The following is a 25,260-nucleotide window of genomic DNA, read 5'->3' as shown; positions in this document are numbered from 1 at the left end:
ATCCCCCACTGCATGGTCTTCTTATGGTCTCTTGCCTTTTCTCCAGTATAAGGGAAAGAGCTTGAAAGATATCAAAAGCAGGCTGTTTGAAATAAATGCCATTCTTACACAGCAATGACCCCTAGCACCTTATACAACCTGTCCAAATTCTATAAGGATCTGAAATAACCTCCTTACTGCAGCATTTCTTAGATGTCTAAATATATTAAGGTCTCTAGAAGGAGATATTAAGGTCTTCTCCACTCTGGACTTGTTGAGCAAATAATTTTCATACCAGCTCTTGCTCTTGGGTTAAACAGCCCCATAYAATCAGCTTCCACATAGAACATTTTAGATAAGGGAGATGCCACTGCCTCAGACCTGCTGCTAACATTTTATTTTCCACTTGKTTGACTCCCATGTATCCCTCAGGCCAGGCAGTCACAAGATGGCTGTGCAGACTTTATTGTGTGGACAAACCATGATGAGCCCCATGCCTTATTCTCTGTCTGGCGTTTCTACTCACGGACCAACAGCTTTGTGAGGATTGAGCCAGTGCAGGAGAAGCTAAGCTGTGGCCAGCAGAGAACAATTAATGTTCTTTATGTCCTGAACAAAGAGGGATATGGGAATGCCATGCACACAAACTTCTATTATGTGGTAAGTGCTGAGTGCTACCTTGATACCCTGAACTTCTCTTTTCTTTCACCTTCTCTTAAGTACCATATAAGGCAGAAATCTTCAGGCTAACCACCAGATATAAATTGTAGCTAGGCTTGATGGCCTTGAAGCCTCTCAAAATACCACTCAAAATCAGTAATTTCAAGGGGGAAGAGAAGAAGTGCTTTTGATTCTGTCTTGTGTTTTTTTCTATGCCCAGGTAATGACAAAAGGAAAAATTGTTCTCAGTGGGCAGCAGCAAGTCCCTATTTCTGGTGGTAAGTTTTGGGTCATATTATTACTGATGCTCCAGAGGACCATAACATTAGTAGGAACTAACCAGAACATTATTCTAAGCACCAGAACATCGGTAATTATATGAGATGGAACGAAAAGCAGAGAACTGTAACCAAATCAGGTGTTAGTTCTGAAACCTCAGTATCTTTCACCTCACAAGTATTATTTAGCTTTTGTTGCASAAAATGAGTGGTCACTCAAGTCATAACATGTTATGTCACATCCCAGTCTTCCTTGAATGGAAGACTAAAACTTTTTAAAGTCTGAGAATGACCGATATTCTGTTTGACAGGGATATTTGGTAAATTACTACTTAAGAATTCATTACAGTTCAGAAGTCTCCAAATACATGTGTGACAGGAAATATGATCCTACTGAACTCCATTCTTTCATTGTTAAAAATATAATTTATTTCAGAACAGGTCTATTTCCAGCCTATCGACAGTAGGTGGCTTAGGTAGGCCTCACTCCACATATAGGACTTAATCATTGCTTAGTATTTCCCATCTTTGGTCTTTCTTCAAGTGTTCATGTACTGTGGCTACACAGTCTAAGCTCCCTCATGGTTCAGAGAGGGGCATTTCACTCACAGAAAGGTAGATACATTATATGAATTTTTCTTCACAAAAGCAACTTGAAGCTATGTTTTTTTTTCCTCTGTGTTGACAACAATCTCTTATTTCTTAGCAGTAAGAGAGCCCTCCCATAGGTCAGGAGATAAGCCTGTCTTATCTGGTGTAGGGGGTTCTAGAGAACCTCCTTCGAGATCCAAAGACAGTCTTGTGCTCTCCTTATAGCAATCATGCACAGACATATTTCCCTGACAAGCTTCTGCTCACCTCAGACCCGTCTCTGCACAGCATCTTGCTCTTGACATCCTCCAGTTTATATCTGGTATCTCGCTGATGGGAGCTGTTTCTCAGCCACTGAGAGATGGATCTCCCAATATCCAATTTCCTCCTTTTAAAAGAGCTATTGGATTATGAACAAATATGCAGTCCTTCTACCAAAGCTCAGGTTTTTCTAATCTGTTTGGTTGGCTTCTCCTCTCCTTGTTCCATATACCTTCTACAGCTCCCAGAGGCACATTCTCCATCACACTGACTGTCACTGAGGAACTTACCCCCAGCGCCAGATTGCTGCTCTATACAGTGCATCCTCATGGGGAGATAGTGGCTGACAGCTCTTGGATACACAGCGATATATGCTACAAGAACAAGGTGAAAATGTTTGCTTTCTTATGAAGGACTATACCAGCTAGCTATTTGCTCAATGAAAAGTCAAGGAACTATTTCATCAATAGCCCTGCACTCAAGATAGCCTTTAGCAGTGGAAGAGGTACAGATGTGCCTGAGAACAGAAACTGTTCCTTAAATGGACAAGTATGCTCAAACTCAGACTAAGCTTTCAATGAAGTGTGGAGAGGGAAGTGACTAGAGGATTAGTCATCTAATCCAAGTGATGTGTACTTTTACAGAAGAAGGATTCAGCAGGGCAATTTAGTGATAGGAGCTCTGCTTTGCAGAGAAGAGAATGGGTGATGGTGAAAGATGAATTTCAACTTTATGTGCCAAACTAATTCTCTTGATTTTTCTATGGTTCTCTGGATTTACTCATTTCCAGCTCCAGCTCCAGTTCTCTGAGAAGCAGGGTCTCCCAGGTTCTAATGTCAGCCTCCATCTTGAAGCCGCTGCCAACTCTTACTGTGCCTTGCGAGCTGTAGATAAGAGCATCCTTCTCCTTCAGCCTGAACGAGAGTTTTCTCCTGAGACTGTAAGCCATATACCCAGTCGTGTGTTCCTTTGACATAGAGACATCCAGAATAATACTTCCMATGACCAGTTTCTCATCTCTCTGCTGCTGGTTATGTTTATCTTTTCTGCTTGGTAAAAAGACATCTCAGTGTTTGAAACAAGGTCTATAGGAGTCATACTCTTCAAAACTAGAAAATAATAGTGGAATATTTATTTTTAGAAAGCATGGAAGTGTAAAACATGCCTTAAGACTATGCCTACTGTATATCATTTAATATATAGATCTTCTCTGAATAGTGATTATGACAAAATCACATTGTCTGACTCAAATAGGCCTTGGGCCAAACCAAATGCTATGGAAATAAGCTGGAGCCTTGCCAGAGTCCAGTCTCATCCCTGCATACCTCAGCAGTATATCTTTTTACTTATTGGTAAAGTTCACCCCACAGAGTCATTACAGCTCAGGAAAAGGGGGGCAGAGGCCAGTCTTTCTCATGCATAACCAGTAAAATTGCCTGTTCATCTCTGAATAGGCATCACTGTGCAAACCCAGTATAGGCTATGGGATTGCTCAGGGGCCATTATGAGTTTAAATTCTAAGTGAGAAAGGAGCACAGGAAGAAACAAGCACTTGATTAAAAAAAGGAAGAGCCCTGTGTTTTTGAGAAATGATAAGCAGAGGCACTGCTAGTGCCAGGCTTTAAGAGAGGCAGTTTGCTCTTAAAGTAGGAAAGTGGGTATATGCTGCACAAGAAGGATGCTTCAGAGAAGATTGCACTGTAATCTCAATCTCTTTGATGGTTTTAACCAAATTTTCTTTCTCCTTTTATCAACCTGCAGCCATACTGGAACAGTACAGTTTTTCATGGTATAATAGAGCCTTTATATTTTATCACTCTGTCTTGGAGATGGCTCACAGCTACTCAAGTGCTTTGAYGAAGCAATATTTTGCACCTACGTGGGACCTTTCCTTGTCATAACATGAGTCATTCTCATCTTCCAGGGGTACTACTGGCTTCGTGGGAGCGATTTGTATGGCTATTACTACAATGGGTTCAACCTGGAAGATGACAAGCCAGAGCAGTGTACCCCAATCAAAACCACCTTTTTTGATGGCTTGTATTATAAACCTGTGAATGTTAGCCATGATGGTGATGTCTACAGGATTTTCAGGGTATATGCTCTGTATGGTTCCTTAAGTGGGAGATATTTCAGATGAATTCATGAGCCTTAGCATTAAACTTGCTCAGGTGGTGGTTCTTACTTCCAAGAGCAAGGAGCTATTCCCAGAAACTGAATAAGAAACCATTCAGTTTCTGCCTTCTTACTTCCACCTTTTTTCTCAGAGAGACTGAAAATCACTGTTAGATATATTCAGTGGTATCCTGCCCATGCTTCAGTAGACATTTCCTAAACAGGACCATGACCGTGGCTCAGGACTTCAGGCATTCTTAATGAAGGTCTGAATCCATGGGGCAGACAGTTTGTTTCCGGATGCACTTCCCTCCAATCTCATTTGTTCCATGTCTCCATGACTCCCCTTGTCAAGTTGCAAAGACCTAACATGCTTTTCACAGAACAGTAGGTACTACTGCTTCTTGGGAAGGAGCCAGAGGTAGGAAAGGAAGAGTAGTTTGTGACATTCAGGGTTGAAAGGGCAGGATGGCGGGAGGATGGAGGAGAGAGAAAGGAGGTGTGTTAACCTAGATGCAGGAAGTGGTATACCCTGGTAGCTAATATGTGCACTGAATGACATGATAAATTGATTCTTTCATATTCAGGATATGGGCCTAAAAGTTTTCACCAACTCCGTGCTGCGGAAGCCAGTTCTGTGCCAAGAAGACAGATCAGATCTGGAAGATGACCGTGTTTATGCTGAAGATATGCCTAAGATTGATTTCAGCAGTGTTGGTGGCGGTGGCTCTGGGATAGGTAAAAAGAGTTTCATGCCATGTTTCCAATCCCAGTCTGCCTGCTCTTCAATACTGTTTTCTGTATAAAAGAACAGTTATCATGTGGCGTTTGTTTGGGAATAGGTCTCTATGTCACAGTTTTCTTCAAGTAATCTCTTGTTGGCAGTCCTTGCAGAACTGAAGACTCAATTCTCTCTCTTCAGGGTGCATATAGAAAAGATAGAAAAAGATGAGACCCTAGTTATTCCATAAACCAATATTAGTTTTTTTCAGAGATTTTCATGGCAGAATCTTTCATCAGCTCACAATTCAATTAAACAGTTAAAAGGAAATGCCAATGAAGAAAAATAATGGAAAATCCTGTTGTAAGAATTCATAGGGCACTTAGCATACTTAGCACAAAGCTTCCAAAATACTTCATAGAGAGGTAAAAAAGATCATTATTTTTCTACAAATCAGAGTTGCACAATAAAAGGCCAGAAGTAACAATTGTAGGTTGCCACAAGACAAATTGCTATTCAACATGAAGAAAAAGTTCTTCCTCGTGAGAGATATGTTGCACTGGTTCTCTGAGAGGTTTTGGAGTCCCTATCAATGCAGGTTTTCAAAACTCAGCTGGACAAAATCCTGTACAACATGATCTAATTTTTGAAGTTTGTCCTGCTTTGAGGAKCTTGGACTAGAGACCTCCAGAGATCCCTTCCAATCTAAATTCTTCTATGATTTTGTGATTCTGTCATTTTAGTCCAACAAAATAAGGAAGTATTATTATTTTGATATTGTGACTAGGAAATCTGAGGTATCTCCATGCTATTTTTGGCATCACAAGCAAGTCCATGGCAAAACTGGAAAAAAGATCTAGGTCCGCAATCTAATGCCTGTATTTTGACTATATGAACCAAAACTGTTTTCCAATAGGCTGTATATTCAGCACTAGTTTTCAATGCTGTACAGGGTAAGAATGACTAAATTATTGAGAAGGCTTTTAAAATAGTGTATACTTTGGTGACAATTTTGGGCCCTGTTGCCTGTTTACAAACAGCAGAGAGCTAGTGGTAGAGGAGAGGGAACATGCCATCCTAATTGGATGTTAAAAGCTTCTAATATGAAAAAAAAAAGCAGTCATTCAAATGGGATAATTTGTGTTCGTATATTGTATTGGGCATGTCTGATGGCAGTTCAGGTCTCATTTCACTGATTACTGCTAGTCTGACCTCTCTGATATTAGACTTTAATCATACACAGGTGGCCCTGTTAACAGTGTTCGGAAAATCTTCCCTGAGACCTGGATTTGGGATCTGGTTCACACTGAGTGAGTATTTTCACTTTAACTTCTTCCTACCTCTTTTGTGACTTTTTGAGTTAATGAATGCTGATGAAATGAAAGTGAGGAAAGAGCTATGGAACATATGGCTGCTTTGTAGATCTGAATCTTCTTTATCCATCTTGYTCAATGAGAGTTGAACTCCTAGCCTTTTACACAGAGTTAAACCTACCTGTACAGTAAATCTAACCTGGTCTGTGTTCTGTCTCCCACTCTCCTGATAAGGAGAAAGAATAAGGGCTAAGAGTATAATAACAGAATCTGGTTAGGAGATAGCAGGAGCAAAACATTTGATTCTTCATCATATTTTTAAATTTCAGCAGCAGAAAATATAGAAAATTAATTTTGTTTTTCTTTCCATTATATCATCTCCAAAGAGAATATCTCCATCTTAACTATGCATCCATTGGCTGTTCTAGAAAGTTAATCCAAATCTATTGGTTCTAATCTGTCAGCTAGACTTTTTAATTTTCTTTTTCTTTTTACCAAACTTTACAATATTGTTTTGCATTTCTTTTAAACAAATAGCATCTATTATTTTTCTAAATTAAAAATCCCAATACTTTTCCAAGTGCTTTTTATGGTTAGTTCACTAGCATAAATCCTYATCTTTATTTCCAGCTTTATAATAGCTTTTTTAAATATGGAAAGGTATCTTGTAGAAACCGGGGTGAAAACAGATGCACTAGCTCAACTAGAGAGCCTATTCTATATCTGTCTTGAAAATGGTGAAGCTAATTTCTCATGCTGCTTTTCTTATTTTTCTTAGTTCCAATGGAGAGGCCAATGCTTTTTTCACCATGCCTGACACCATCACTGAATGGAAAGCCAGTGCTTTCTGCTTGCAGGATGATGCTGGGTTTGGTATATCCTCAACTGTTTCGCTGACARCATTCCAACCATTCTTTGTTGATCTCACCTTGCCCTACTCTGTAATTCGAGGGGAAAAGTTTAATTTAATAGCCAATGTCTTCAACTACCTTGACAAATGCTTTGAGGTACATGAAGTCCTTCTTTACTTTCCTTATAGTTTGTCTGTTTCACAGAGTTCATAGCATAGTTCCTGATTCTTGCATAATGTATCAGAAATGCAGAAATTAGTGTTTTAAAATCCTGTAGCTTTCTCCCCTTCTGTCCCAGGACCTGTCCTTGTGCCACAACATTAGGAAGGTGTGGCTGATGATCACTGTGGCTGGTCCACAGAAGATGAGAGCCTGCACCTGTTTCCTAGCTAATTCAGTTCTTCCTCATGTTCTTGAAGGACGGACTTGAACACAGGGTATTGGTAATGTGCTGTGCGAAACAAAATACACACTGAGTATGTAGTATGTAGCAGTAAATCATATGAAGATTTGACTGCTAACATGAGCACAGATACTCTGGAACTGTTTTTGTCAAAAACAGCCACTGACATTAGGCAGCGGACAGAAAATAGACTGGTTTGCTGTTTCCTCAGAAAAAATGACCTCTCCTTTTCTGGTACCATCCCACAGAATCAGATGAAAAACAGCATCTCCAGTGAGAAACAGTCTCCTTTGGTCCTGCAGCCTGACTTTAGGAGCAGTCTACYTCTTCGTATTCTTTCTCTTTCTCTCTTGTTTTTCAGATCAATGCTATACTGGCAGAGTCTAGTGACTACAAGGCAGAAGTCATTTCACCAGAGGAAAATACAGCAAGGGTGTGTGCTAATGAAAGAAAAACCTATATCTGGGCTGTTAGACCCCACAGACTTGGTAAGCTTGTCTTTTTGTCACCCTGATACATCCTTTTMTTATCTTTCTGCCTTTGCCATTCCCAGTCTTCAATGAAACATCAGTAATCCACAGGCAGCTCCATTAACTGCTCCTCAAACTTACCATTGGACCTCTGCTAAATTTCCTTTATGTGCACTGAAGGGGATGTGAACTGAAGTTTTATCTCTTATAATTTTTGTCTCGTTATATATAAAATACTGTAAGAATTTCTGTGCCTATACTCTTTCTGTTCATGATGCCTCCTCTTGTTCATATGTGGAACTTGCCACTCCTCTGCAGAGCACGAGCATTCTGATTACYAGCTTCTAGCCTTTGACAACTTTACACCTAACCAATCATATTCAGTAACAATAAAAATCACTAGTAATTTTGTGCTGGATTTTCAGTGGGATAAGGTGGTATTACTTCTCTCTGATTTTACAGCCATGTTAATTTACACTGCCTGCAAGTCAACATTATCTTTTAAAAAAAGCACTTACATATTTCAATGTGTATGACCCGCAGAAGTCGAAGTATAAAAAAAATCACTTTTAATTTGCAAAAATTCTTTTTAAAATGAGCCACAGATGGGCCTTTTTTTAAAAAAAGTTCCTCCTAAAACCCCAAAGGAAGTATATTAGTATGACTAATTTCTTCCAAACTCATTGATAAAACAGTAAAGTTATACTGAGATGAAAAATGATATGCAAAAGAATAGTGCTGCAAGGCTGAAAAAAAGCAAGCTGCTGTCTCTCCTTAATAACTTTTATAATATCACATTTTGTTCCAGTTAAAAAATTCCTTTTGATTTCCAGCATGCAGTGATTGCAGGGGTGAAGCGAGCAGTACCTATCAAGCTGCTCCTGTTGATGCTCTCTAAGTTGTCTCTGAATTAATAAACCATTTATGCAGGAAAGAGGCAGTARAGCTCTAAGTATTCGAATGCTGCCCTAGGCCAGAGAGAATTGGGCACAAGGCTGAGAAGAGGTGGAAATTGTTAATGAGTACTGTCAGTTGTTTGGGCAGGATCCTGATTTCATTCCAGTACCAGGGCTCCAGGCAACCACTCCTTGCTGCTAATGCACAGATCTGGMGCCTTAATGAAATTTGTTCCTTGAGCTGCATTGGGAGGGAATACATTTCTCAACAGTTCCTCAGCCTAGAAGGAGGTGCTAAAAATAGGGGTAACTTTAGACATTAAAGGTAAATTTTCTTTCTTGAGGAGGGGAAGTAGGAAATTTCCAGGTGAGGCAAAATTCACAATTATTGCTGAAGTCAAACTGAAAATGAATTTCCTTTCTTGGGCTGGGGGATGGGTTTCCAGGTGAGGTGAAGTTCACAATTACTGCTGAGGCCAAACTGAATGCCAAAGCTGTCGGAAACAGCACATTCCCAGAAGAGGAAACAATTCACAGTGACACCCTGATTCAAACCCTGCTGGTTGAGGTATGGTAGAAAATCTGTATATACTTTCTGCTTTCAGGAAACTGCAGTTTCTATAGCTGTGAGTTAGATAAAGTTAACTGTTGCGAAGAGGCAAGATTGATGACATTGGCGGAGTTGTATATAATTAACTTTTCCACATGTAACTCAGAATGGAATTTACAATAGTCAATGCATCTACAACCCTCCTGTCACTATGTCCTGTCACTATGTCCTCCTCCAAGAGCATCCATTCCTTACCTATATGCACCTTTAACCTGTGACTCTAGTAATATTTGGGGGAGGAGGAAGAGTATGAAGAAGAAGGGCGAATATGAAAGATCTTTAGCACAATAAAGCAGCAGCTACAGAAGATTAGTTGGATAGAGAGCCCTCCAACATTTTTCCTGCCATCCCTCTTGGAGATTGGAACTGACTCTGCAGCTTTTCTTATAACTACTTTCTAAGAAAGAAGGTGCTCTGGACAGGCTGTTATGTAAAAAAGAGGGAAGCCACATATCAAGAGATACTCCACCAAAGATAGAGCGGGACTGTGTATACAGGATACACTGTCTAAATACCCACATACATGTAGAATTTTACGTTGTTAAATTGTTCCTGGTTTAATGGTGGTGTTCTACAATTTTCTTCCTTTCCCGGACCACTTCCCTGCAATCAAACAGCCTGAAGGTATTAAAAAAGAATTGACTCAGAGCTCCCTCATTTGCACAAAAGGTAAGGCAAGATCATTCATTTATTCCAGTGAGTGAGTTGAACTACTTCACTGTATCTTGTAGTTTTTGTCCTACAAAACCAGAGATCCTTTCTGGTGAGGAGGGATGATCTCTGGGTTAAGGTACTGGACTACAGCTCAGAATTTTCAAAGATAGCTTTGATTCACTGAGCAAGTCTCTACAGTTTCCTCACTCAGCCTGTGGATTGTAGCAGTCACTGTAATAAGGCTTGTAAACTGCACACTTCTGAGAAAAAGATGTTTTTAATCATTTTTATTGTTACATTTTATCGTCAGGTAAAAGAGTTTATGAACCAGTGGCTCTCAAGCTGCCAGCAAACGTGGTGCAGGGATCAGCCAGAGCTTATTTTTCTGTCATTGGTATGTTTCATACTTAGCCTGAAAATTAAATGAAATGATTTTTCCTTTGTGCTGCAACCAGTGCCATCATGCATAAATGTGCAAAACTAATGCAAAGCTGAGGAGATACTTCATCCTGTTGTCATTCTGTTGTTACAGAAAATATTTCCTACCTTATAAAACAGCAAAGAAAGGCAAGAGTTGCTCAATAGTCTGCCATATTATATCAAAACATGACAGCACAATGCAGTCAAAATATTTCAATTTACATCACATTTGTTTACACTGCATTACCATATACTGTTCAGTATATTAAAACAGTTAATTCAGATGAAAGGTGAGATAAAGCAGACTTTGAAAAAAATATTATTTTGATTTCTTGGAAACAAAACTTCAGGATTTTATTGATCGCAAAATTTCAAGTTTATGCTTTTGTATAATGAAAAATATTTATAAACTTTTAAGTTCCTATAGAATAGGACTTATAGGTTCCAATCAGCACTACTAATCTTAAAGTTATCAGTAAGACTGGCAGTTCTACTCGGTGCAAAGTTTATGAGGTTCTGAACTCAGATTAAAAAAAAAAAATGCATGCTTGGGTCTGTGTGAAGTGTGGTGACATCATGAAATGCAGCCTCTGTAGTCTATCAGCAAAATGTTCCTAAATCCCATTCTCACATGTTCATACTGAATGCGATGCATGCTTAAAAGCCAGAGAATGTCCCTTTAAAGGTAAACAGCTATTTCTTAGAACCCATTCCTGTTTTCTCATGTAGCTACTATTTCCAAATCAAAACGGGGTGTTTTCAGCATTTCTTCTTGGCTGTGGCTTTGCTGTGATTCTCTGTCAGTCATTACCCATGAGTTCATAGTCTAGTAATTTGAAGGAATGTATAATGCCATGTATTAAAAGATATTTTTGAACTGCAGTCCTCTTCCAGCTCCTTATGTCTTTCATTCTCCAGGGGACATTCTGGGCACCGCCCTGAGGAACATGGAGAATCTGCTCCATATGCCTTATGGCTGTGGAGAACAGAACATGGCTTTGTTCACACCCAACATCTATGCCCTGGATTACCTGAATAAAACCGGGCAGCTGACTGAAGAGATCAGAGCCAAGGGAACTGAATATTTGTACAGAGGTGAGAGCCTTTCAGATTCTCCCATCTAATTTTGTCATTGTGCATGCTGAACTCTAGATTGAGAAAACTCATCTCCGAATTCTAGCACCATATTTACTGGATCAGAGTTGAGAATGACAACATCTTAAAGAAGCATTTGGTACTTCCAGGAGCAAAAGCAGCAAGTATTCGTAATAGCTGGTATCATTTACAAGACTTCTATTACTTAATCTGGAGTCCCAAAGTCTTACTGTTTCAGTTGAACAAACAACATAGCTAGGCGTTTACTGTGATTAGAAAATGTCTCCTTTCTTCTGTTTTCAGGGTACCAAAAACAATTGTCATATAAACACCGAGATGGATCCTACAGCTCATTTGGGAGAAGAGATAGGAAAGGGAATATATGGTGAGTGTTGACACTTCCTAAGGATCCTGAACTGGGGAAACAGACTTTGAAACATGACCAAAGCATTAAGTATTCTTATTTTTAATAGGCTAAATGGTCACAGCTAAGTTAATTTGGATCTCTTAGTACAAGAGATTAACAAACTGGAGAGAGAGAGCAACAGAAATACAATAAAATGGTCAGGGGGCTAGAGCACATGCTGTTCAAAGAGAGGCTGAAGTATCTGGATTTGTTAAGCCTGTAGAAAAGAAGGCTAATAGAGAACTGAGTCACAGCCTACCACTACCCAGATGGAAGTTGCAGAAAAGGGAGTCAGACCCTTCTCCACGGTGCATAGAGAAAGGACAAGAGGCAACACACACACAAGTTGCCATAGAAGAAACTCCAGTTGGACAGAAGGAAAAAAAAAGTCTTTCCCAGGAGAGTGGTGGAGCACTGGAACAAGTGCTCACTGAGGAAGTGGAATCTCCATCGCTGCAGATTTTCAAAACTTCACTGGACAAGCCCTGGGCAAGCTGATTGAGCATTGAAGTTGGCCTGAACTTGAGCAGGTGGCTGGACTGGAGACCTCTGGAAGTCTCTTCCCATCTAAATTATTTCATAATTCTACTAATTAAGATTATAAATTTCTATTTATCATCAAGCCATAGCTATACTTTAGTAATATGCTGGAGGAATGGCTTCAGTATAGTAATCGAAAAGTCTCAGCTCAGTTTTTAATGTCGGAATTTTCACTACCCTGTTATTTAAAATAAGGAAACTTATTTATTTTGTCTGAAATATTATAGACTTCATTCTATGTCATTCGCTATGTGTGTCCAGTTGCTGACAAGCCTTCATAATCATGTTAACACCTTGTCTCCTTTTTGTTTATGGTTGACCTTCAGGCTCACTGCCTTTGTATACAAGTCATTTGCACAAGCCAAACGCTACATTTATATTGACAACATCATCCAGTCTCAAACTTTGATCTGGCTGGCAAGCAAGCAGAAGTCTGATGGTTGCTTTGAAAATGTTGAGTCCCATTTCAACCATGCTTTGAAGGTAACTGAGCTCAGTATGTTCCCATACTTCCAGTCCTGCCACTGGGGTAGAGTTGGGTCATTTCTGCTAGTCGTAACTGTATCACYGCACCCTTACTCTGTCATGTTAGGGGCCTGCCAAATCCAGCAGCCTGAAAGAGATGCCCCAAAGTCCAACCAGTAGCGAAACTAACATATATTCCCAATAGGCATGAACACTAACAGACATAGACAATTCACATCTAGACATACACACACCAGCCGTATGTCTCAACACGGACAGAAGCACTCAGCACTCAGACAAACACAAACAGCACCAATTGCCTCATCCTGTTCCTCTCTCTGGCTGATCAGGATGAAGGTCTCTTAGTGGGAAATATATATATATATATGTATATATATATACACACACACATACATATATATGTATGTACACTGTATATCCTCCAGTAGCTGGGCTTCAACACTCAACCTTCCTAGCAAATGCCCTTAGATCCTCAGTTTCCCAGTTGCTGGAACCTGGGCATAGAAGCCCTGAGACGCATCACCCCACTACAGTTGCTAGTATGAACTCCTCCACTCACTCACTCACATAGACATGCACAGACATACAGACAGATGAACACACACACACTGGATTCCCCAGTAGTTGGTCCTGGACATGTGGTCCATCCAGTAGCTGACCCATGGATCCACAGTCTCCCCAGTAACTGGAAACTGGTATGTGAATCCCCAAGGCCCATAGCCCCATTCCAGGTGCTGGTATGGACCCCTGTACGCACTCACCAACTTCCCCACACCCCAGCACCCACATACCAACACGTTCTCTTACTGTGGATGTCTATAATAACTCAGATTAGATACACAGTATATTCAGTAGCTGTACCTGTATCTGAGCTATCCCCAGGTGCTTCATGCCCAGAGACTCACAAACATGCATATATAGGCACACAAATGGGTCTTTCAGTTGACTCCCAGACCCTACAATCTCACTAACAATTAGCCAGGATCCCTGTGGTCCCACTGGTCTCATTTCTACAGATATACACACATACCTGGCTCCCAAGCCATATAACTTACTCTCCAGCTAGTCTGGCTTGATATTTGCTAGTGACTGCAGGCTGAGATGCAGACCCTCACTCACTCCAGTTGCTGATATCACAGATATATGGATCTTATGACCCATGGCCCTATGATAAATACTGAAACTCAGGCCTTCACTTATTCCAGTTGTTGGCACCATAGACACAGGTCCCTGTGACCCGTAGTCCAAATCCAGTTGCTGGTATTTAATTTCACTCACTCTGGTCTCTCCAGTTGGTGGAAACACAGACTCATAAGCCCCTGTGACCCAGGATATGCCTCCAGTTGCTAGCACTTAAATCTCCACATGCACACATGCACACAGAATAGAGAGCCCTTCACCCAAACAAATAGTTAGAAATGGAATTTAATAAGAAGATAAGACAGACTGCAATGACTAAGGACACTAGTGTACTTATCAGCCTTATTTACACACTACCAGTTCTTTTCATACCCTTATCCTTCTACTTTCGCATGTTTGTTCCTCACCAAACCACTTTGATCCGTCCCTTTCCTTGTCTTTGGTTCCTCCTTCAAACATCCCATAATGTCTTGCATGACTCCAAAATGCTCTTTCCCTGAACCCCATAATGTGCCCCATATCTACTAGGCAGTAACTCCTCAGTCTGTGAGGTGACCCAGAAAGCCATTCCCATTGAGTGATCCATTACRTTTCATACCTGGACCACTGGGCCAGTGGTTCCCCTGCACAGCCCTGGAAGAACTGGGGCAAGGGTTAATTTCTCTGATTGGGTTATTTGAGATTCCCTGTCTGCCATTGTGCCTGTATACTCCTTTGGGTTTGTGGAGATGAGGACTTCATGGATTAATTGCTCTTCTGTGGCAGGCTTGTGAGTAACTGGTCAGGTTATTATTCAAGTTCCTCTACCTTCTATTGTTCTTCTGTGCTCCTTTGTGTGTGAGCAGATGAGCTTTTTATTATATAACCTAATACTATTTTTCTCATATCTCTCCCATACAAGAATGGCATAATTCTTATGTCTCCTGTTGGTGATGAGATAGAAACAAGTAGGACTTCCTTAGTCAGTAGTCTGAGGTTTCATCTGCCATCAGTACAGTGTTCAGCCATAGGGTATAGTGTGCTCTATCACACACACGTAAGTGCATGAAATAATTTTGGCTTTATCCCAAGTGAGCTTGATCTGTCTTGTTCTTGTTCACACTGCCTCTGGTCTGTAGTCTGTCTGGATTTGATTATGAATGCATTCACATTTTGTTTCATTCTAGGACAGCTATACTAACTTGTTCTTCACTTATATTTTCTTTAGGGTGGAAAAGAAGGTGAATACGCACTCACAGCCTATGTCATGGCAGCCTTGCTGGAGGCTGGACACCCTGTTGCGGTAGGTATTTGATGCTGTTCTGCTATATTAGTCTGGTCAGGCACATGTCAAACGGTGCATAGCTGATAGTTATCACATCCGTACTCCTTAACAGTGCCATAAATATTGATTCTAGAATACCAAGCCCCTGCCTGGTCATCTCAAGAAATCTATTTTCAGAACCCTGTAGTTGACATGAACATTTGATGTATGTAACAGACTAGTTATATATCCAGTTCCTATGAATTCATATGAAAGTGAAAAATCCTAGGTCCCCTGAGCAATCCAGTTTTGTTAAAYGATATTATTTTATGTTGATATAAAATGTAGATTGACTTTGCCCATTCCATCTAGAGTCCAGTCTGCAATTATGTGTACAGATCTCTATGCATATAGATCCAAATTGTGTATCCATTTCCCTATGCCATTCTTAGTAATGGAAGGGAAAGATGAGCTGCTGCTTGGAACACTTGCTAGGAGTTGTGGAATTAGAGTTAAATTCTGTTCTCTGCAATATACTTTCTGTATTTCCTTGAGACTATGGCTTGACTATGACTTGACTCTTTGTTTTTATGTAAAATGGGAAGAARGTACAAATTGTTCCCAACCTGACAAATGTGTTCTAAGCACAYAGAGTTTTGCAAACCCTCACATACTGTACTGTGGGGAATCATGATAAGTACAAGGTGTAAGAAGTAAGTAGGCAAAATAAAAACATTGTGCAGGATCAAATATTGCTTCAGTAACATGGGTTTATTTCACATTATCTCCATATGAAGCTCCAAAACCTGGTGCCACATCTGTAAGTTAGTTTGCATATAGCGACTGTCTTAGTAGTCTGCTGCTGCTGTCTGAGTTGAACTGGAGTTCACAGATAGTCTCTGAGGCTAAAAGGGCTGAAAAGCTATCTTGATAGCTACACTGAGAAATGAGTAATAATATCCATCTGAGAAGGCCCATTTCATCTTGAGGTCTCAATACACCTTACATAACTCTGTATAAATGATCCCCATTTTACAGCAGAGGGTTCATCTGCATAAAGTTTATCCAGAACCAGTACTATATTAGTCTGGCCATGATGCCTCTAAATAAATAAAGAAAGGAGGCAGAATTACTGCATGGCCGTTTTTTACAAGGGACATAAAGTGCAGGCCCTTAAATATACAATGTATTGTGTATATTTTTAGCATGAAGTGTCAATGATATCAGATTAAACAGTGATGGAAGGCTGAGACACAAGGAGAAGCTGAGACACAAACCTGACAACACTACTGTATTTTGCATTACTAGCATCCTGTGGTACAGAATGGCAGAAACTGTTTGGAGACTGCATTTAACAAAGGGATTCACAACACTTATACCCAGGCCCTTCTTGCCTATGCATATGGCTTAGCTGACAAAGAGAAAAGACAACAATTCTTTCTTGACAAGCTTGACAAAACAGCTGTCAAAGTTGGTAAGTGATATATGTCCACGATACATGCAATATAACTCATAGAATGGCTTGTTGTATAGCGTAAATTATTCTGAAGGTCAGTATTCTCATTCATGCTGCTCTCTTCCCATTCCTTGTTTTCTATACTACAGAATTTCTCCTTAAACTGATTTGATCTCTATGAACTTCTCTGTCTGTATCTTTTGGCCTCACCAAAGGTTGAACTGTGGCCTGATATTCTTAGAGTCAGGAAAGGCAGGAAGGATTTCTGGAAGTCTCTAGTCCAGCCACCTGCTCAARTTCAGGCCAACTTCAATGCTCAATCAGCTTGCCCAGGGCTTGTCCAGTGAAGTTTTGAAAATCTGCAGCGATGGAGATTCCACTCCCTCAGTGAGCACTTGTTCCAGTGCTCCACCACTCTCCTGGGAAAGACTTTTTTTTTCCTTCTGTCCAACTGGAGTTTCTTCTATGGTAACTTGTGTGTGTTGCCTCTTGTCCTTTCTCTATGCACCGTGGAGAAGGGTCTGACTCCCTTTTCTGCAACTTCCATCTGGGTAGTGGTAGGCTGTGACTCAGTTCTCTATTAGCCTTCTTTTCTACAGGCTTAACAAATCCAGATACTTCAGCCTCTCTTTGAACAGTATGTGCTCTAGCCCCCTGACCATTTTAGCATCCCTCTGCTGTACTTTCAACCCTCCTTTGACTTACACAACTCTACTTTGTTAATACCATTTGCATCCCTTCCTCTTTTTCTTTCTTGAACTAAAAACCTATCAAGTGCAGCACACTAAAAGCCGTAAAACCTTCTGGGTAAGGGAAGACAGAGAACAGTATCTCCCAAAGGATACTGTAGTGAATTAGCCAACAAGTCATCTTTTCATGGTCTTTACACCCTCCCTTTCTATTTTCAGATGGTTCAGTTCACTGGGAGAGAGAAAATAAGCCACCAGCAGAACATTTCCCTGCCTTCTATTCCCGTGCCCCTTCTGCTGAGATTGAAATGACCAGCTATGTGCTGCTGGCTCTGCTCAACAAAACCAAACTCTCTCCAGAAGAGTTATCGTACACTTCTCGCATTGTGCACTGGCTTGTCAAACAACAGAATCCCTATGGTGGTTTCTCCTCCAGCCAGGTAAAAATTGGGGATGGTAAAAAAAACAAAAAAAAAAAAAAAAAAAAAACTTCTTGGAACAATTTGCAGTTGTGGCTTACAGGTTGGATCTCAATATTATTACACTTGTTCCTGATAATACATTTTTTTGAATAATGCTTGATAAATGATGCTTGCAGAAGTCTCCTTGTTAGGGTACATCATGCTCTTTGTAAACAGCTTCTCATATTTTTCAGTTTTAGGATATGAGAATTTTCTTGAGTTTATGTATCAAATTAGCAGTCGACAGCAATCACAAAGGTGTTCTGAGATAATTTAAGTCCATTGCCTCAGAACCTGCAGCTAGTCTCCTCAGCTCTCTTCAAAATTCTCCTCCATTTAGGGGTACCGATAAAGTGCTGGGGAAATAAGAATTGTGCTAATCTCTTGCACCATCTCACAATTGGATAACTCTCTAATTAGGGATTACATTGTTTTTTTCAGGACACTGTTGTTGCTCTGCAAGCTTTGGCTCAGTATGGGCACCTCACCTTCTCTAAGAAAAGTCTTAACACAATCAAAGTCAGCTTCATGCAGTTCCCAAGTAAGATTTTCCAGGTGAATGACAAGAACCGCTTCTTACTGCAGCAGACTTCTTTGCCAACTATCCCAGGGAATTACAGTGTGGAAGTGAATGGCACTGGCTGTGTCTATCTGCAGGTAAACAAACTGAAACTCAGCATCACCTTGCCAAGGAATCAGCAGACTTCCTCTCTGTAGCTAATGCCAAAAACATAACAATCTGTAGGTCTGTGACTGTCTAATACTTCCTGTCTCTTTTAGACAACTCTGAGATACAACGTCCATCTACCCCAAAAAGTTGCAGGATTTTCTCTCTCTGTACAACCAGCCAATGTAACYTGCACAAGCAGCTTCCCACTGAAGTTTGACCTTGTTCTCTCTGCCAGGTAACTTCTTATTGACCACCTCCTTGCATGCTCAGCTGGGTAAATCATCTATGGGAGGATACAGGCAGTTAACTGCTACTCTGCAGCTGGAGGAAGACAAGCAGCATCATATCTTGAAGAACTCTCATCCTTCATTGCTAAATTTCATACATTTGTAAGCAAGTGGGACACCAGAACCATCCTGTATAGAGATTATCTGAGTTGTCTGTGGGTGGAAGCTGAAAATGTCATTCACTGGTCTCTTCTCTGATTGTAGTCCATTATCTGGACTTTTCTCTTTTCAGTTACACAGGAAATCGCARTGTCTCCAATATGGTCATTATTGATGTGAAGATGCTCTCAGGTTTTGTTCCCATCATATCTTCCCTGAAAAAGGTAAAGGATAGGAGCAAAGTAATTGGTCCATCTTGAAAACATAGGAAGTTGATAAAAATGTGTCTGATTAGCAAATTGTAGCCTTATGAGAATTCTGCAAAATCCCCTGGGCACAGTCTTCTGCTATATACTCTGTATTTCAGACTGGTAGCTATTTATCTGTTGAAGATGTATCTGTTAGGAGCTGCCAAAGCCAGTAGCCCAGTAGAGATGAGGCTGCCATGACTTCATGTCCCCATGTCCAGCCAGCAGGGAGGCTGAGTACGTATTCCCAATAGGCACACATGTGCACAACACATATATATGCATAGGTTCACATCCAGCCACACAGATCAACAGAGACAGAAGAAATAGCATTCACACAAATACAAAGAGTGCAAATGACCTTATCCTGTTCCTCTTCCTGGCTGATCAGGATGAAAGATCATTAGAGGAAAATATATACACAGCTATTAATACATATATTATTAATCCCTTCAGTAGCTGGTCATAGACACTCAATTTATCCAGTATCTCACCCCTGGATCTCTATTCTTCACAGCACCTGGACACACAGGCCCTTGAGGCCCATAGCCCCACTCTGTTTGTTAGTACTCTGACCCTCTTATATGTGTACATATACACTATGGATCCTTCCAATAACTGGTCTTAGACTCTGAAGTCTCCCCATTAGCTCCCAGTTGCTTCATACACACACACACACACACACACACACATGTATGCAAATTAGCCTATATTTTAATTGGTCCAGACCTATGGCTTTCCCAATACTCATCCTCAGGCCTTACCGCCTCTCCAGTGGCTGGCTTGGACATCCTGACCCCTCCAGTAGCCAACTCTCAGACCCTCTGGTCTCTCCAGTATGCAGCCCAGACTTAGGCTCATTTTAATACCTGGCTGCAAAGCCATTTAACTCACTTGTCAAATAGTTCAGCTTGGTATATGCTAGTGAACGGCTAGTGAACTGAAATACACACTCACATACTATGGCTGTACTTTGGTATTTATGGTGCCTTCTTCAGTGGCTGGCACTTAGACATCCAAAAACATGCATTCGCATAGAACAGGGTGACCCCTCACCAAGGAGGTTGATTAGAAATGGAGTTCAATAGGAAAACTAGACAGATTGCACTGACCAGGTGCAGGGCATGGCCAGAAAAGAGTAGTAATCAGCAACTTAATTACACAAAACCAGCCCATTTTATCCCATTTTCCCTCTAAGTATCCCATTTTATCTCTATTTTCCTATGCTTGTTCCTCCTCAATCTACCTTGAGCCTTCCCTTTCCCACCTGTGGTTCTTCCCCTTAACATCCCACAGCAAGTCTTGCAAGATGCTGTTCCCTGCATCCTGTAATGTGTCCCATACCCTTGCAGGGAGCATCTTTCCTCAGTCTGTAAGGTGATCCAGAGTTCCTCTCCTGTTGATTCATCTGGTAGGTCTCACACCCAGAAAATAGAGATCATCGCCCTCGTGTGAGGGCACTGGGAGAACCTAGGTCAGCTCTGTTTGCTCTGATTAGGTTACTTGGGCTCCTCTGCTTGTCATTTGTCCTCTATACTATGTTGTGTTCTTGCAAATGAGCCTTTAATCTCATAATCCAACTAAATCTGTGTAGGAAATACTTATGGTATTGTTCAGTTGCTTAATATGGGCCTTTTGCCTTCTCATTCCTTTGAGATGATTATTCATTCCTATCTAGACATCTAAGCATGCGTTTGTCCTAATATATGTTCAGCACAGTTTAAGAAACACAGAAAAAGTGGATATTGTTCTTCAATTACTAGCCAGAAACTCAGTCATGATGATGATAATGCTAGGAAGAGCTTTGATAATTGTCTTGTTTCAGTTCCCAGTGCAATTCAGGCTCTACAACAGATGTATTACCTACAAGCCATGAGCCTTATCTTCAAGTATATAAAAAGAGATTTGGTCTGGAAGAAYACAATTAATTGTAGAGTCTGCTCACAGCATTTATACTAATTGATCACTCAGGTTTGAATTTCTTTTTTGGTTAGAACCATATAACATTCATAATTTTTCTTTAGAAGATTTTTGCATTGAGATATTATGCTATTTGGCATATATATACACCCAGAAAAAATGCAGCTGTTATTTAATTTTTGGAACATTTTATTTTTATGTATTTTCATAGTAAAATAATTTTTCTCATATAGATTTAATAAAACCTTTAAAAATATTTTTAAATATACAACTCACAAAAAGTGAGTCAGTTTAAGCTACAGAATTGATCATGTAATCATAAATTCTCACTGAAATATCATCACTTTTAAGTTGATAAAAAAAATGCACACACACCAAACTTTAATAATGATAGTTTATTTTTCATTGTGATTGGTTTGCACTTGTCATCTCAGGAAAATACAGAACTATTTCTTCCACGTTTTTTATTTTGTCCACGAGAGGTCATGGTGGCACAATAGGAGCAAGGCAACTGCTTCACACATGCTTTGCTAAGGAATGGTTATTTGTACTTACTTGGTATATCTCTTGTATTAAAATTGCTATCATTTGCTTTATTTTAAGCTTCAATACCATGATTCTATTGTGGATAAGGTAGACATCAAGAACAACCACATCCTCTTCTACCTGCAGAAGGTAAATTTGAAAAGGGGGTTGTCCTTCATTTTATTAAACTGGAAGTTTAAAACAGGCTCCAAAATAAAAGAAATTCCATCTATAGCAGATTAGCAATATGCATATCTTAAAGAAGATACTGCACTCATTCCATCATCAGTAAATGGCTTGTTCTCCTAACCTAGTCATAGTATATAAAACTAGGTATTGTTAGGCATATTCTTGCRTCTATGACACTAAAATAAGTAAAGTATATCTACAGAAACACAGTAGTTGTAGTCTACTGTGAAAAAAAGATACATATTTATTATTAGTTTTTATGAAGAACACTATATGATTAAACAGCATTTCACAGACATAGCTAAGTTGCATTCCCTGCTGCAGAAAGTTCAGAGCTTGCCTTTAAGTAAGGCTTTTCATCAATTATCTCAAAGTGTTTTACAGAGAGAGTCAACATATTCTCTTCCCTTTTACAGAGACTTCTGTAGGAAGAGAATTCTCCTTCCACATGAAAGACTTACTRATAAAGGGAGTAAATAAAGATGAAAATCACTTAAAACACAAGAGATCTTAAAATGCCCAGAGGGAAAGAGAGAGAAAACAAAAATAAATTGTAATGATATCTACCTCTTTAGCAGTAATTTTTGTCAATTAGTCTCCAAAAGCCTGGCAAGGAAGATTAGTATTCCACATTCAAAGAGAGAGAGAAGCTGTAGATGATGTCTCATATAGAGACATGAAAGATCTTCCCCAGGTTCACCCAACAGGGTGAACAGTGATGGAGAATGTTCTCCAGCATCCCTGTCCTCTGCTCCACTCCTATAAAGAGATCAGTAAGACAGAAACACGGACAATGTTTTTGTGATTTTTTTCTGTGATTCTGTGACAAAAAGAGACAAGGGCAGGGGCAGAGTCCCGGTATGCARGGGGAAAGCCGTTAAAGGAGATAGTTAAAGGAGAAATGTCTGGGAATTTTGGCTGCAAGAGTGCAGAATGAGGAACAGAACCATGGGGAAGGTTATGGATCTTAAATACAATGTAATGAGAGAGAGGAAAGTAGCAAGGAAGTTCAGAGAGGTGCCGAAGGAGGTTTGAGCTGGAAAAGCACAAGGAAAGGGGCTGACAGCACTGCAGTGACAAGATGATTGCTTATATGTTGAAAGCAGCAGTAATCAGGGCATGTTTGGAATATTTGGCAGTGAACATAGGAAGAGGAAGAAACAAAAGGACATACAAACTTAGCAACAAAATGTATTTATCAACAGATTTTAAGCATCTATCTGGTTTGACAAGAAGTATACAAGCTGTAGAGGAGAATGGTACTTTGTCACCCGCTCTGACCTTGAAATGTATCTGCTCAATCTTAAATTTAGAAGTAGATACAAAAAGTCTGATGCATTTTTTTGTCCTTCCATTTCCAGGTCTTCCAAAAGGAAATCAGTTTCTCCTTCAGCATGGAGCAAAGCCTGCCTGTGTCAGATATCAAAGCTGCCTATGTACATATTTATGACTACTACGAAACAGGTGGGTGACCTCAGTAGGCCTGAGAAAAACCTATGAAATCAAACTGCTGATCTCATCATTTGCAAGATGAAGACAGTAGATTTTTCCCTGCTGTTTCTGTGCAAGCTTCCCCTCTCATTTCTGCATTTGCTGCCTTTGTTTCTCGGGAGAGGTGAGTAGACAGCAAGCTAGTGATTCTAATGCTTTCAACCAGTCCTTACTGGTTACAGGACTGTAAAAGAATTGCAAAGGCGTAGAGACTTTCTCTCCTACATCTTTTCATTTTTTCCTTCACTTTAACATAAAGCAGATCAGAAAGCAATAGGGCAAGAGCACTTTCTTACAAACCTACAGAAATAAGTGTGGTTCCACACAAACGTTCTGGCCTGTGTTATGTATTTGTTTTACATTGCCAGTAATGTAGGCTGTGGCCAAAGAACTGCTGCACAGTAGAATTTAAATATTTAAGTGGGAATTACAGTCCTACTGAATTCACAAGCAGTTTAAACATCTAACTAGAATATTAAGTGCCTGAGCCTTTTTCTAGATCTGGCCTCAAGGAACTACAAAGGCACAAAACATTATTCAATTGTAGTAGCTATGCTATCAAAACTGTGCATCAAGTTCCCACATGCTTTTCTCAGGCTTAATATAACCTTTGGGAACTGCCTTTTAGCAGATTAACAGCAGTATCCAGATAATTCTCTCTGGAGTGCTCATTCTGCCACCTGGTACACATCCGGTATGGTAACAATAGTAATGTGTCCTGCCAAACACTGCCAGAGGAGTGCATTGGGCACTGACTTTGCAGCCCTGGAATTGGGTGCCTTGACACCTGGAAGATTACAGCAAAATCTATCAGATATTTAATGGTTCAGCATAATGTGTTAATCACGTTATGGACTGGCATATGGACTGGGGTCAGAATGACTTCTCACTCTCTTATAAATGTCATCTTTCTTTTTTTCTTTCTAGATGAATATGCTCTTGCAGAATACAAAACACCCTGCTCCCAGCCTTCCAACTGATATCAGATACATGTTAGAAGAGGTGATAGGTCAGAAAGTAACAGGCATGCATTAGTGAAAGAGCAAAAGGRTTAGAGAAATGATTGTTTTTTGGGAGAGCAACGAAAAGCACATAGAATAATGAAGAATAACTAAATCCCAAATTGCTGTAGATCAGAATGACCCATTCTGGCCCACACTTCAAAAGAACTTGGGGTCTGTGCGGATCAGAATTTTCAAATAAAGTACTTTCCCTAACAAGGGAGACACTGTGCAATTGCTAACCATAATCATCTATTGCTTTGGAAACTCCTAATGTATATTTCAGTTGGAGATTTCTGTAAGAGTAAATCATTGGAATATGTATTTCTGGCAACAGATTTGTCTTAAGAAATCTAGGATTAGGATAAAAAACCTATTGCTGCTGCTGTTTCTTCAGTAGATTTAAATTTTGGGGGGTCTTTTCATTTATCTTGATGGGAAAGTTCAGACACATGACTTTGATATTCTCCCTTTTCAGTGATTGATCTTGGAAAGCACTGTTTAAAGATGTGAGACTTCTAGTCATAGGAAGAAAACTTTTATGTAATTTTACATAATGTTGGCCTCTCTTTAGAAAGAGAGCTTCTCTCCAGATCAACATCTCATGTTGCTATTTTTTGGAATTAAATTCTGTTTGTTAAAGGTATTTGTCCCAGTCTTGATTCTTTGTTATGTCTGTAACTGGGTGCTGTAACATATAATCTAAAAAAAAATCATACTATGCAAGATATCAATGATATCTTGAGGCACAGATAGGATCAGCCCTCTGGCTTATTTGATGGAAGTTTCACAGCCAAAGCAGAGGTCCACCTCTGGCCACACTGGAGCTGCTGCACACTGCTGATCAGCATGTATACAGGAGAACCTTTCACAGATGCAGAGTCTATATTCCTTATTTTGCCAGATGTCTCATTTTCTGTGCTCATGTGCATATTGTGCTCAGAAGCTCCTGATCACCCTTTGATTTGTGATATGAAGGAAACTGTTCAAAGCCACAGGAGTCTTACCCAGCTGATTATATGAAAATACTTCTAAACATCAGCAAGGACAGGAGATAAACAGAACAGTACAAGTTGGATTGTATAACCTAAA

At 40.0% G+C, this 25,260-nt stretch overlaps 1 protein-coding gene across 3 annotated transcripts in view; it reads left to right on the top strand.

Annotated features, from left to right (window-relative positions):
• Nucleotides 1-24,147, top strand: part of LOC146599315 (ovostatin-like) — a 35,570-nt gene extending 11,423 nt beyond the window's left edge. The window contains exons 12-35 of one of the 3 annotated variants that reach the window (XM_085298878.1): nt 412-639; nt 860-917; nt 2,011-2,156; nt 2,560-2,709; nt 3,694-3,864; nt 4,472-4,636; nt 5,845-5,915; nt 6,697-6,925; nt 7,534-7,660; nt 8,985-9,106; nt 9,766-9,817; nt 10,113-10,196; nt 11,141-11,317; nt 11,621-11,702; nt 12,590-12,746; nt 15,097-15,171; nt 16,441-16,606; nt 17,497-17,717; nt 18,180-18,395; nt 18,519-18,643; nt 18,928-19,018; nt 21,566-21,637; nt 23,038-23,140; nt 24,095-24,147. In XM_085298878.1, coding sequence (XP_085155004.1) covers nt 412-639; nt 860-917; nt 2,011-2,156; nt 2,560-2,709; nt 3,694-3,864; nt 4,472-4,636; nt 5,845-5,915; nt 6,697-6,925; nt 7,534-7,660; nt 8,985-9,106; nt 9,766-9,817; nt 10,113-10,196; nt 11,141-11,317; nt 11,621-11,702; nt 12,590-12,746; nt 15,097-15,171; nt 16,441-16,606; nt 17,497-17,717; nt 18,180-18,395; nt 18,519-18,643; nt 18,928-19,018; nt 21,566-21,637; nt 23,038-23,140; nt 24,095-24,147 — 3,141 coding nt within the window. Of the gene's footprint in view, nt 1-411; nt 640-859; nt 918-2,010; nt 2,157-2,559; nt 2,710-3,693; nt 3,865-4,471; nt 4,644-5,844; nt 5,916-6,696; nt 6,926-7,533; nt 7,661-8,984; nt 9,107-9,765; nt 9,818-10,112; nt 10,197-11,140; nt 11,318-11,620; nt 11,703-12,589; nt 12,747-15,096; nt 15,172-16,440; nt 16,607-17,496; nt 17,718-18,179; nt 18,396-18,518; nt 18,644-18,927; nt 19,019-21,565; nt 21,638-23,037; nt 23,141-24,094 lie in introns of all 3 variants that reach the window. The other 2 variants (XM_085298877.1, XM_085298876.1) reach the window with 2 other exon arrangements.
• Nucleotides 24,148-25,260: the final 1,113 nt, after the last annotated feature.

Source organism: Rhea americana, unplaced genomic scaffold, assembly GCF_003343005.1.
Source record: "Rhea americana isolate MKP2758 unplaced genomic scaffold, rheAme1 scaffold_142, whole genome shotgun sequence".
Taxonomy (NCBI): domain Eukaryota; kingdom Metazoa; phylum Chordata; class Aves; order Rheiformes; family Rheidae; genus Rhea; species Rhea americana.
This window is presented reverse-complemented; position numbering and strand designations above follow the sequence as displayed.